Source organism: Streptopelia decaocto (genome assembly GCF_964273445.1).
Source record: "Streptopelia decaocto genome assembly, chromosome: 1".
NCBI lineage: Eukaryota > Metazoa > Chordata > Aves > Columbiformes > Columbidae > Streptopelia > Streptopelia decaocto.
Window position 1 is genome coordinate 1,310,234 of NC_138663.1, and position 13,186 is coordinate 1,323,419.

The window sequence follows — 13,186 nt, forward strand, 5'->3', positions numbered from 1 at the left end:
ACCCCAACACCCCGAACCTCGGGCACCCTGCACCCCAACACCTTGCACCCCGCACCCAACACGCCGCACCCCCCGCTGCCGGGGGTGCCGGTCGGAGCGGCTCTGCACCCCCAGCCCTCTCCAGCCCCCCCTGCCCGGACCCCCCCGCACCCACCGGCCTCCGCGGCGGCTCCAGCCCCGGCCCCGGCCCCGCTCCGCACCGGCGGCACCGGCGGCGGCGGCGGCGGCACCGGCAGCACCGGCAGCGGCACCGGCAGCGGCACCGGCAGAGCAGCGGCGGGCGGGGCGGGTGCGGGCTGCCCCCCCTCCCCCTTCCTCCTCCACCTCCCTCCTCCTCCTCCGCCCCCGGCCCCGCCGCGATGGCCGCGGGCACCGGGACCCGCCGAAGCCGGCTCGGCTGGGCTCGGCTCGGTTCGGCTCGGTTCGGTTCGGTTCGGTTCGGTTCGGCTCGGCTGAGCTGGGCTGGGCTCGGTTCGGCTGGGCTCGGCTCGGCTCCACTCGGTTCGGCTCGGCTGGGCTGGGCTCAGCTCCCACACTTCTCACACGTTGCTCACACACTGCGCGCAGGCATTGCTCACACATTGCTCACACACCCACCACTCACATGTTGCTCACACGCTGCTCACACGTTGCTCACTGCTCACGTGCTGCTCACACACTGCACACACACTGCTCACACGTTGCTCACTGCTCACACACTGCACACACACTGCTCACACGCTGCTCACACGCTGCTCACACACTGCACACACATTGCTCACACGCTGCTCACACACTGCACACACACTGCTCACACGTTGCTCACTGCTCACACACTGCACACACACTGCTCACACGCTGCTCACACGCTGCTCACACACTGCACACACATTGCTCACACGCTGCTCACACACTGCACACACATTGCTCACACGCTGCTCACACACTGCTCACACGCTGCTCACACGCTGCTCACACACTGCTCACACACTGCTCACATGTTGCTCACTGCTCACACACTGCACACACACTGCTCACACGCTGCTCACACACTGCACACACATTGCTCACACGCTGCTCACACACTGCTCACACACTGCACACACACTGCTCACACATTGCTCACTGCTCATGCGCTGCTCACACACTGCTCACACACTGCTCACACGCTGCTCACACACTGCTCACATGTTGCTCACATGTTGCTCACTGCTCACACACTGCACACACACTGCTCACATGTTGCTCACTGCTCACGTGCTGCTCACACACTGCACACACACTGCTCACATGTTGCTCACTGCTCACGTACTGCTCACACACTGCTCACACATTGCTCACTGCTCACACATTGCTCACTGCTCATACACTGCACACACACTGTTCACACACTGCACACACACTGCTCACACGTTGCTCACTGCTCACGTGCTGCTCACACACTGCACACACACTGCTCACGCATTGCTCACTGCTCACACACTGCACACACACTGCTCACACATTGCTCACTGCTCATGTGCTGCTCGCACACTGCTCACACACTGCTCACACGTTGCTCACTGCTCACATGCTGCTCACATACTGCTCACATGTTCCTCACACATTGCTCACTGCACACACGCTGCTCTCACGTTACTCACACTCTGCTCACACCCTGCACACACACTGAGCAACATGCGAGCAGCCTGTGTGCAGGGTGCGAGCAACATGCAAGTAACATGTGAGCAGAGTGTGAGCAACATATGAGCACACACTGCTCAAACCCTGCTCACACGTTACTCACGCACTGCATGCACATAATTCACACACTACTCACATGTTGCTCACACATTGCACACACACTGCTCACACACTGCTCACTGCACACACACTGATCACATGCTGCACACACGTTATTCACACACTGCTTGCACGTTATTCACACACTCCTCACACGTTACTCACACTCTGCACACACGTCACTCACACCCTGCTCACTGCACACACACTGCTCGCTCACAGCACACACACTGCCTACACACTGCACACACAATATTCACACCCTGCTCACATGTTACACCCTGCTCACATGCTGCACACATGATATTCACACACTGCTCACACGTTACTCACACCCTACTTACTGCACACACACGTTACTCACACACTGCTCACACATTACACCCTGCTCACTGTACACACACCGCTCACACGCTGCACACACATTATTCACACCCTGCTCACACGTTACTCACACCCTCCTCACTGCACATACACGATATCCACATGCTGCTCACATGTTACTCACACCCTCCTCACTGCTCACACGCTGCACACACATTATTCACACCCTGCTCACACGTTACTCACACCCTCCTCCCTGCTCACACGCTGCACACACGTTATTCACACCCTGCTCACACGTTACTCACCCCCTGCTCACTGCACACACACGATACTCACATGCTGCTCACACGTTACTCACCCCCTGCTCACATGTTACTCACCCCCTGCTCACATGTTACTCACACCCTGCTCACATGTTACTCACCCCCTGCTCACTGCACACACACGATATTCACATGCTGCTCACACATTACTCACACCCTCCTCACTGCTCACACGCTGCACACACATTATTCACCCCCTGCTCACACGTTACTCACACGCTGCTCACTGCACACACACGATATTCACATGCTGCTCACACGTTACTCACACCCTCCTCCCTGCTCACACGCTGCACACACATTATTCACCCCCTGCTCACACGTTACACACCCCCTGCTCACACTCACTGCCCCCCATGTCCCTGCAGCAGCCCCCAAAGTGGCAGCTCCCAGCGTGGTGCCAGCACCACCCAGCAGCCCCGGGGGGTGACCCGGGGCGGGGGGGACCCAGCGGTGGGGGGGGCGGTGACGCCGGGTCGATGTCCCCGCGGGCGGGCGCTGGAACTGGGTCACCGCACGGTGCTCGGTGCACGCTCGGCTGAGCTGCCACTGCCAACTGGGCCACCGCGGCCACCGCGGGAGGGGACGTGGGGACAGGGACACCCGCTCGGTCACCCCTGTTTGCTGGGGGGGAGCGGGGGCGGCGTGTGTGTCACCAACTGTGCCACCGTGGTGTCCCCTCCACAGCCACTCTCTCCCAGGACTCCGAAGACCCGGGGGGGACCTTTTCTGGGGGGGCTGGGGCTGAGCCCCCCCCACAGCTCCTGGCCTGGGACCCTGGGGGGAGCCAGCAGCACCCTGCACCCCCCCAGTGTGTGCACCCCTTGCACACCCAGTGCACCCCCGCACTGCACCCACCCATTGCACCCCTCGTTACACCCCCTTTGCACCCCATTACCCCCCTTTGCAGCCCCATTACTCGCCCATTACAACCCCCATTGCACCCCCCATAAGACCCCCTATTACACTCCCCCCCCTGCTAAGCCCCCCCCATGTCCCCCCTTGCACCCCCTATTACCCCCCCATCTCAGCCCCTCATCAGGATGCTGGGGGGGGGCACCGAGGACCTTGGGTCCTGCTGGGGGAACGGAGGGGGCTGGTGGGAGCCACGGCGCGCTGTGGGTGCTGTGGGGGGCCATAGGGGGCTGTGGAGGTCCATGGGGACCTGTGGGTGCTGTGGGGAGCCATGGGGGGCTGTGGAGGGGCATAGGGAGCTGTGGGTGCTATGGGGAGCCATGGGGGCTGTGGGGGGCATAGGGAGCTGTGGGTGCTGTGGGGGGCCATAGGGGGCTGTGGGGGGCCATGGGGACCTGTGGAGGTCCATGGGGAGCTGTGGGTGCTGTGGGGGGCTATAGGGAGCTGTGGGGGGCCATGGGGAGCTTTGGGTGCTGGGGGGGGGGCCATGGGGACTTGTGGAGGTCCATGGGGAGCTGTGGGTACTGTGGGGGGCCATGGGGGGCTGTGGGTATTGTGGGGAGCTGTGGGTGCTATGGGGGGCATGGGGTACTGTGGGGGGCATGGGGGGCTGTGGGTGCTGTGGGGGTCCACGGGGAGCCATGGGGGGCCATGCGGGGGGTGCTGGACTCGGTGCCGGTGCCGTGGGGTGTCCCGGAGGCGCTGCTGGTGGCGCTGGCGACGTTGGATGGTGGACGCTGTCCCGGTGTTGGTGTTGGTCCCGGTGGCGCGGTGCCCGCCGTCCCGGTGCCGGTGTCAGTGTTGGTCCCGGTGCCGCTGTCCCGGTGCCAGTGTCAGTGTTGGCCCCGGCCGCTGTCCCGGTGTTGGTGTTGGTCCCGGGGGCTGTCCCAGTGTCGGTCCCGGCCGCTGTCCCGGTGCCGGTGTCGGTCGCTGTCCTGTTTTCAGTGCCGGTCGCTGTCCCCTTTTCGGTCCCGGCCGCTGTCCCGGTGCCGGTCGCTGTCCCGTTTCGGTCCCGGCCGCTGTCCCGGTGCCGGTCGCTGTCCCGTTTTCGGTCCCGGCCGCTGTCCCGGTGGCGCGGTGCCCGCTGTCCTTGTGTAAGGGGTTTCGTAACCGCGGCCCCGGCTGAGCCAGCACCGCCCGCGCTCCCGGCAACCCCCGCGGCACCGGCACCGGGACACCCCGCGGCACCGGCACCCAGAACCCCGGACGCACCGGCTGAGCTCCCGGCAGCCTCCGCGGCACCGGGACCGGAATCGCCTCCAGCGCCACCCCCGGCACCGGGACCCACCGGCAGCACCGAGGCACCGGCACCGGGACCCCCCGCGGCACCGGGACCCGCCGGCACCGCCACTGACACCGGCACCGGGACCGACACCGGCTGAGCTCCCGGCACCCCCGCGGCAGCGGCACCGGGACCCCCCGAGGCACCGGGACTCGCCGGCACCGCCACTGACACCGGCACCGGGACCAGCACCGGCTGAGCTCCCGGTACCCCGGCGGCAGCGGCACCGGGACCCCCCGCGGCACCGGGACCCCCCGTCACCGGCAGTGACACCAGCACCACCAACGGGACCCCCCGCGGCACCGGGACCCCCCGTCACCGGCAGTGACACCAGCACCGCCACCGGGACCTCCCGAGGCACCGGGACCCGCCGGCACCGCCACTAACACTGGCACCGGGACCCCCCGCGGCACCGGGACCCCCCGTCACCGGCAGTGACACCAGCACCGCCAGCGGGACCCCCCGCGGCACCGGGACCCCCCGCAGCACCGGGACCCCCCGCGGCACCGGGACCCCCGGTCACCGGCAGTGACACCAGCACCGCCACCGGGACCCCCCGCAGCACCGGGACCCCCCGCAGCACCGGGACCCCCGGTCACCGAAAGTGACACCAGCACCGCCACCGGGACCCCCCGCAGCACCGGGACCCCCCGAGGCACCGGGACCCGCCGGCATCACCACTAACACCGGCACCGGGACCCCCCGAGGCACCGGCACCAACACCAGCACCTCCCGTGACACCCCCTGACACCCCCCGGCCCCCCTCCCAGCGGCACTGGGACCCCCGGCCCCAGATGGAGCCGTTGATCCCGCCCGACCCCCCCGGCTCCCCGGACCCCCTGGAGGAGCCGGACCCGCTGCTGCTGGACCCCCCCGGGGACACCGGGTGAGCGCGGGGGCGACACGGCGGCTGGGGGGGCGGCAGGGACATGGGTGCCCCCAATACCCGCCACGGGACCCCCCACCCGTGCAGGGCGCCCCGGGGCGGGGGGTGATGATGGCGAGGGGGTGGGACACACGGGGGGGGGCACAAGGTGGGCGGGGGGTCCCCAAGGGGTGCGGAACATTGCGGGGGGCAGACCCTGTCCGGGGGGGGCAGTGGGATAGGACCCCCCTCCTCATCCCCTCGGGGCACTGGGGGAACTCCAGGGTCCTTCATTGTGGGGAGGGGGGGTCCCACATTTCGGGGGGGTCCTGCATATTTGAGAGAAGTGCCCCTCAGTTGGGGGGTGGTCCCACAGTTTTGGGGGGTGTCCCATATTTGGGAGGGATTCCTACATTGGGGGGATCCTCTATTTGAGGGGTGTCCCACATTTGGGGTGTGCTCCCACATTTGGGGGTGTCCCACATTTGGGGTTCCCCTCATTTGGGGGGGTCCCACATTTGGGGGGGGTTCCCACATTTCCAGGGGTGTCCCTTTGGGAGGCAGTCCCACATTTGGGAGGGTCCCACATTTGGGTTTCCCACATTTGGGGGGGTCCCACATTTGGGGTGTGCTCCCACATTTGGGGGGGTCTCACATTTGGGGGGGGTCCTGCATTTGGGAGGATCCCATATTTCCGGGGGTGTTCCTTTGGGAGGTGGTCCCACATTTGGAGGGGGTCCCACATTTGGGGTTCCCCTCATTTGGGGGGGTCCTGCATTTGGGGGTTGGTCCCACATTTCCAGGTGTGTCCCTTTGGGAGGTGGTCCCACATTTGGGGGGGGGGTCCCACATTTTGGGTTTCCCACATTTGGGGGGGTCCCACATTTGGGGTCCCCCTGATTTGGGGGGGGTCCTGCATTTGGGGGCAGGGGTCCCATATTTCCGGGGGTGTCCCTTTGGGAGGCAGTCCCACATTTGGGGGGGGGTCCCACATTTGGGGGGGATCCCACATTTTGGGTTTCCCACATTTGGGGGGGGTCCCACATTTGGGGTTCCCCTCATTTGGTGGGGTCCTGCATTTGGGGGCGGGGGTCCCATATTTCCAGGGGTGTCCCTTTGGGAGGCGGTCCCACATTTGGGGGGGATCCCACATTTGGGGGGGTTCCAGATTTGGGTTTCCCACATTTGGGGGGGTCCCACATTGGGGGGTGTCCCCCCCAACATCCCCCCCCATCACTGTCTCCCCCAGGGAGGATGAGGAGCAGCCGGACGTCCCTCCCCCACTGCCCCCCGTGACGGTGACGTCCCTGTCAGGGACCATGCGCCTCTACAGCTGCTCCACGGGGGGGTCCCCGCTGTGTCCCCCCCCCGGCAAACCGCTGGTGCTGCTGCTGCCCTGGCTGGGGGCGCGGGGGGGGGCGCTGGCGCGGTTCCTGTCCCTGTACCTGTGCCAAGGGCTGGACGTGCTGCTGGTGGGGACATCGGTGTGGCACGTCCTGTGGCCCTGGCACGGGCAGCGCCTGGCGGGGCAGCTGCTGCGCCTGCTGGACCGCGGGGACACTGCTGGTGCTGGGGACACTGCGGGTGCTGGCGCTGCTGGTGATGGTGGTGGTGACAGTGACACTGGTGGCAATGCTGGGGGTGGCAGTGGTGGCATTGGAGTTGATGGTGGTGGCACTGGTGTTATTGGTGGTGGTGGTGGCAATAGTGACATTGGGGGCAGTGGTGGCATTGGAGGTGATGGTGGTGGCACTAGTGTTATTGGTGGTGGTGGCAATAGTGACATTGGGGGCAGTGGTGGCATTGGAGGTGATGGTGGTGACACTAGTGTTATTGGTGGTGGTGGTGGCAATAGTGACATGGGGGGCAGTGGTGGCTTTGGAGGTGATGGTGGTGGCACTGGTGTTATTGGTGGCAGCGGTGGCAATAGTGACATGGGGGGCAGTGGTGGCTTTGGAGGTGATGGTGGTGGCACTGGTGTTATTGGTGGCAGCGGTGGCAATAGTGACATGGGGGGCAGTGGTGGCTTTGGAGGTGATGGTGGTGGCACTAGTGTTATTGGTGGTGGTGGCAATAGTGACATTGGGGGCAGTGGTGGCTTTGGAGGTGATGGTGGTGGCACTGGTGTTATTGGTGGCAGCGGTGGCAATAGTGACGTGGGGGGCAGTGGTGGCATTGGAGGTGATGGTGGTGGCAACGGTGGCACTAGTGGCATTGGTGGCACTGGTGCTGTCAGCAGCGGTGGCACCAGTGTTGCTGGCAGTGGCCACAGTGACATTGGGTGCAATGATGGCTTTGAAGGTGATGGCGGTGCTGGTGGTGGCAACAGTGGCATTGAAGGTGATGCTGGTGTTGGCAAGAGTGGCACTAGTGCCATCGGTCACCATAGCAGCACTGTTGGCAGCGGTGGCACCGGCGTTGCTGGTGGTGGCCATGGTGACATTGGGTGGAACAGTGGCTTTGAAGGTGATGGTGGTGGCAATGATGGTGGCGGTGGCAGCGGCGGGGCTGTTGGTGGTGGTGACAGTGGTGGCGCTGGTGGCCCGGGTGGCTTTGGGCTGGCCACGCGGCCGCTGCTGGTCCACGCCATCTCCGCCGGCGCATACACCTTCGCGCAGCTGCTGCTGCTGCTGCAGCGCCGGCCCCGGCAGTGCCAGCGCCTGCGGCCCCGCCTGCGCGGCATCGTCTACGACAGCCTGGTCACCGGCGGCATTGGGGACATGGCCCGCGGTGAGTGACACCGGCGGGGAGGCCCCGAGCTGGGGACAACTGGGGTGGGGAGTCCCTGAACTGGGGACACCTGGGTGGTGGGGAGTCCCCAAGTTGGGGGCAACTGGGCTGGTGGGGAGTCCATGAGCTTGGGGACACCTGGGCCAGTGGGGAGTCCCTGAGCTTGGGGACACCTGAGCTGGCGGGGAGTCCCCAGGTTGGGGACAACTGGGCTGGTGGGGAGTCCCCGAGCTTGGGGACAACTGGGCTGGAGGGGAGTCCCCAAGTTGGGGACACTTGGGTCAGTGGGGAGTCCCTGAGCTTGGAGACACCTGGGGTGGCGTGGAGTCCCCAAGTTGGGGACAACTGGGCTGGTGGGGAGTCCGTAAGTTGGGGACACTTGGAGCAGTGGGGAGACCCGAGCTTGGGGACACCTGGGCTGGTGGGGAGTCCCCAAGCTGGGGACACCTGGGCCAGTGGGTAGTCCCTGAGCTGGGGACACCTGGGCTGGTGGGGAGTCCCCAAGTTGGGGACACCTGGGCCAGCAGGGAGTCTCTGAGCTTGGAGACAACTGGGTTGGCGGGGAGTCCCCAAGTTGGGGACAGCTGGGCTGGTGGGGAGTCCGTGAGCTGGGGACACTTGGACTAGTGGGGAGACCCCGAGCTTGGGGACACCTGGGCCACTGGGGAGTCCCCGAGCTTGGGGACACCTGGGCCATTGGGAGTCCCCAGGCTTGGGGACACCTGCATCAAGCAGGGAGCCCATGAGCTTGGGGACACCTGGGGTGGCAGGGAGTCCCCAAGTTGGGGACAGCTGGGCTGGAGGGGAGTCCATGAGTTGGGGACACTTGGGCCAGCGGGGAGACCCCGAGCTTGGGGACACCTGGGCTGGTGGGGAGTCCCTGAGCTGGGGACACCTGGGGTGGTAGGGAGTCCCCTAGTTGGGGACACGCAGTGCAGGTTGTCACCGAGCCCCTTTCGTCCCCGCAGGCATCGCCGGCTCGGTGCGCATGCCGTCCCTGCGCCCCATGGCCCGCGCCGCCGCCCGCCTGTCCCTGGGGGTCTTGGGGTGCTGGGGGGGCCGCGCGTTCGCGCGGGCGCGGGGGGCGTTCGCCAGCCCCCCCCTGCGCTGCCCCGTGCTGCTGTTCTACAGCCGGGACGACGCGCTGGGCCGGGCGCCGGCGCTGCGGGCGCTGCTGCGCGGCTGGCGGGCGCAGGGCATCCGGGCGCACGCCCGCGGGTGGGCGCGCTCGCCCCACGCCGCGCACCTGCGCCGGCACCCCGCGGCGTACCGGCGGGCGCTGCTGGCCTTCCTGCGCTCGCTGGACACCGTGGGCGCCCCGGCGCCGCCCCGCGCGCGGCTCTGAGCACGCACGGACGGACGGACGGATGGATGGAGCGGCACGACGGGACCAAAGGACGCGGCAGCGTGGGGCTGCGCTGGCGCGCGAGGGTGTGCAAAGTCATGGCCAAGGTGTGCGAATTCATGCCCGAGGACTGCAAACTCGTGCTCATGGTGTGCAGACTTGTGCCACGGCGTGCAAAGTCACACCCACTGTGTGCAAATTCATGCCCATGGTGTGCAAAGCTGTGCCAAGGTGTGCAAATTCATGCCCGTGGTGTGCAAACTTGTGCCAAGATGTGCAAAGTCACACCCACTGTGTGCAAATTCATGCCCATGGTGTGCAAAGCTGTGCCAAGGTGTGCAAATTCATGCCCATGGTGTGCAAAGTCATGCCCATGGTGTGCAAATTCATGCCCGAGGTCTGCAAACTCACGCCCATGGTGTGCAAACACATGCACAAGGTGTGCAAATTTATGCCCATGGTGTGCAAACACATGCCCAAGGTGTGCAAATTTATGCCCGAGGTCTGCAAACTCACACCCATGGTGTGCGAACTTGTGCCATGGTGTGCAAACTTGCGCCAAGGTGTGCAAACTCGTGCCAAGATGTGTGGAGTCATACCCGTGGTGTGCAAATTCATACCCACTGTGTGCAAATTCATGCCCATGGTGTGCAAAGTCATGCCTAAGGTCCGCAAACTCACGCTCATGGTGTGCAGACTTGTGGCACGGCGGGCAAAGTCATGCCCATGGTGTGCAAAGCTGTGCCAAGGTGTGCAAATTCATGCCCATGGTGTGCAAACTTGTGCCAAGATGTGTGGAGTCATACCCATGGTGTGCAAACTCATGCCCATGGTGTGCAAACCTGTGCCATGGTGTGCAAAGCTGTGCCAAGGTGTGCAAAGTCATGCCCATGGTGTGCAAAGCTGTGCCAAGGTGTGCAAAGTCATGCCGTTGGTGTGCAAAGCTGTGCCAAGGTGTGCAAATTCATGCCCAAGGTGTGCAAACCTGTGCCAAGATGTGTGGAGTCATACCCCTGGTGTGGAAATTCATGCCCATGGTGTGCAAATTCATACCCATGGTGTGCAAAGCTGTGCCAAGGTGTGCAAATTCATGCCCATGGTGTGCAAAGTCATACCCGTGGTGTGCAAACTCATGCCCGTGCCATGTGAACTTGCACCAAGGTGTGCAAATTCATGCCCGTGGTGTGCAAACTCGTGCCAAGATGTGTGGAGTCATAGCCGTGGCGTGCAAACTCATGCCCATGGTGTGCAAACCTGTGCCGTGATGTGGAAAGTCATACCCACTGTGTGGAAAGTCATGCCCATGGTGTGCAAAGCTGTGCCAAGGTGTGCAAATTCATGCCCAGGGTCTGAAAATTCACGCCCGTGGTTTGCAAACTTGTGCCATGGTGTTCAAACTCATGCCCAAGGTGTGCAAAGCTGTGCCAAGGTGTGCAAATTCAAGCCCATGGTGTGCAAACTCGTGCCAAGATGTGTGGAGTCATACCTGTGGTGTGCAAATCCATGCCCATGGTGTGCAAACCTGTGCCATGATGTGCAAAATCGTACCCGTGGTGTGCAAATTCATACCCACTGTGTGCAAATTCATGCCCATGGTGTGCAAAGCTGTGCCGTGGTGTGCAAATTCATGCCCGGGGTCTGCAAACTCACGCCCATGGTGTGCAAACCTGTGCCATGATGTGCAAAGTCATACCCGAGGTGTGCAAATTCATACCCACTGTGTGCAAATTCATGCCCATGGTGTGCAAAGTCATGCCCATGGTGTGCAAACTTGTGCCATGGTGTGCAAACTCATGCCCAAGGTGTGCAAATTCATGCCCAACGTCTGCAAACTCGTGCCAAACTTGTGCCATGGTGTGCAAAGTCATGCCTGTGGTGTGCAAACTCGTGCCAAGATGTGTGGAGTCATACCCATGGTGTGCAAAGTCATACCCACGGTGTGCAAATTCATGCCCATGGTGTGCAAACCTGTGCCAAGATGTGTGGTGTGCAAATTCATGCCCATGGTGTGCAAAGTCATGCCTGAGGTCTGCAAACTCACGCCCATGGTGTGCAAACTTGTGCCATGGTGTGCAAAGTCATACCCATGGTGTGCAAACTCACGCCCATGCTGTGCAAACTTGTGCCACAGCGTGCAAACTCATGCCCATGGTGTGCAAACTCATGCCCATGCTGTGTGAACTTGCGCCAAGGTGTGCAAACTCATGCCCCTGCCCTGCAAAGTTGCACCAAGGTGTGCAAAGTCATGCCCAAGGTGTGCAAATTCATACCCGTGGTGTGCAAACTCATGCCCGTGCCATGTGAACTTGCGCCAAGGTGTGCAAACTCAAGCCCATGGTGTGCAAACCTGTGCCGTGATGTGCACATTCATGCCCATGGTGTGCAAAGCTGTGCTGTGCAAAGTCACACCTGTGGTGTGCAAAGCTGTGCCAAGGTGTGCAAATTCCTGCCTGTGGTGTGCGGACTTGTGCCAAGGTGTGCAAAGTCATACACACACAGTGTGCAAGTTCATGCCTATGGCATGCAAACCTGTGCCACAGTGTGCAAAGTCACACCTGTGGCGTGCAAACTCACGCCTGTGGTGTGCAAGGCTATGCCGTGGTGTGCAAGGCTGTGCTGTGGTGTGCAAGGCTGTGCTGGGGTGTGCAAGGCTGTGCTGGGGTGTGCAAACCTGCAGCACGTTGTGCAAAGTCATACCTGTGGTGTGCAAAGCTGTGCCACAGGGTGCAAGGCTGTGCCGTGGTGTGCAAATTCCTGCCCGTGGTGTGCAAACCTGTGCCAAGGTGTGCAAACCTGTGCCAAGGTGTGCAAGACCGTGCCACGGTGTGCAGAGCTGTGCCACAGTGTGCAAGGTCATAGCCATGGTGCAAAGCTGTGCCACAAAGGCGTGCTACAGTGTGCAAAGCCATACCTGTGGTGTGCAAAGCTGTGCCATGGCGTGCGAGGCTGTGCCAGTGTGCAAGGGCATGCTGTGGTGTGCAAAACTGCCATAGTGTGCAAGGCTGTGCCACGGTGTGCAAAGTCATGCCCATGGTGTGTAAGAGCATGCCACAGTGTGCAAACCTGTGCCATGGTGTGCAAACCCGTGCTGTGGTGTGCAAACCCGTGCCATGGTGTGCAAACCCGTGCCATGGTGTGCAAACCTGTGCCATGGTGTACAAACCCATGCCATGGTGTGCAAACCCGTGCCATGGTGTGCAAACCTGTGCCGTGGTGTGCAAAGTCATACCCGTGGTGTGCAAACCCGTGCCATGGTGTACAAACCCGTGCCAAGGTGTGCAAACCCGTGCCGTGGTGTGCAAACCCGTGCCGTGGTGTGCAAACCTGTGCCACGGTGTGCAAACCTGTGCCGTGGTGTGCAAACCTGTGCCACAGTGTGCAAACCCGTGCCACGGTGTGCAAACCCGTGCCATGGTGTGCAAACCTGTGCCATGGTGTGCAAAGTCATACCCGTGGTGTGCAAACCCGTGCCATGGTGTGCAAACCCGTGCCACGGTGTGCAAACCCGTGCCATGGTGTGCAAACCCATGCTGTGGTGTGCAAACCCGTGCCATGGTGTGCAAACCCGTGCCACGGTGTGCAAACCCGTGCCGTGGTGTGCAAACCCGTGCCGTGGTGTGCAAACCTGTGCCATGATG

The 13,186-nt window shown here is 63.0% G+C and overlaps 1 protein-coding gene across 1 annotated transcript; it reads left to right on the forward strand.

Moving 5' to 3' along the window:
* Positions 1-4,484: 4,484 nt before the first annotated feature.
* Positions 4,485-12,873, forward strand: LOC309449602 (uncharacterized protein). The gene is made up of 3 exons (XM_082071859.1): positions 4,485-5,494; positions 6,723-8,203; positions 9,172-12,873. The coding sequence occupies exons 1-3, from the start codon at positions 5,403-5,405 to the stop codon at positions 9,546-9,548; spliced, it is 1,950 nt and encodes a 649-aa protein (XP_081927985.1). The 5' UTR covers positions 4,485-5,402; the 3' UTR covers positions 9,549-12,873.
* Positions 12,874-13,186: the final 313 nt, after the last annotated feature.

What these genes read in the sequence shown, in the direction of transcription:
- LOC309449602 (XM_082071859.1), top strand. Translation starts at nt 5,403, where the DNA reads ATGGAGCCGTTGATCCCGCCCGACCCCCCCGGCTCCCCGGACCCCCTG. An exon ending in GACCCCCCCGGGGACACCGG is followed by an intron (nt 5,495 to 6,722) that starts GTGAGCGCGGGG and finishes TGTCTCCCCCAG; the next exon opens with GGAGGATGAGGAGCAGCCGG. An exon ending in CATTGGGGACATGGCCCGCG is followed by an intron (nt 8,204 to 9,171) that starts GTGAGTGACACC and finishes TCGTCCCCGCAG; the next exon opens with GCATCGCCGGCTCGGTGCGC.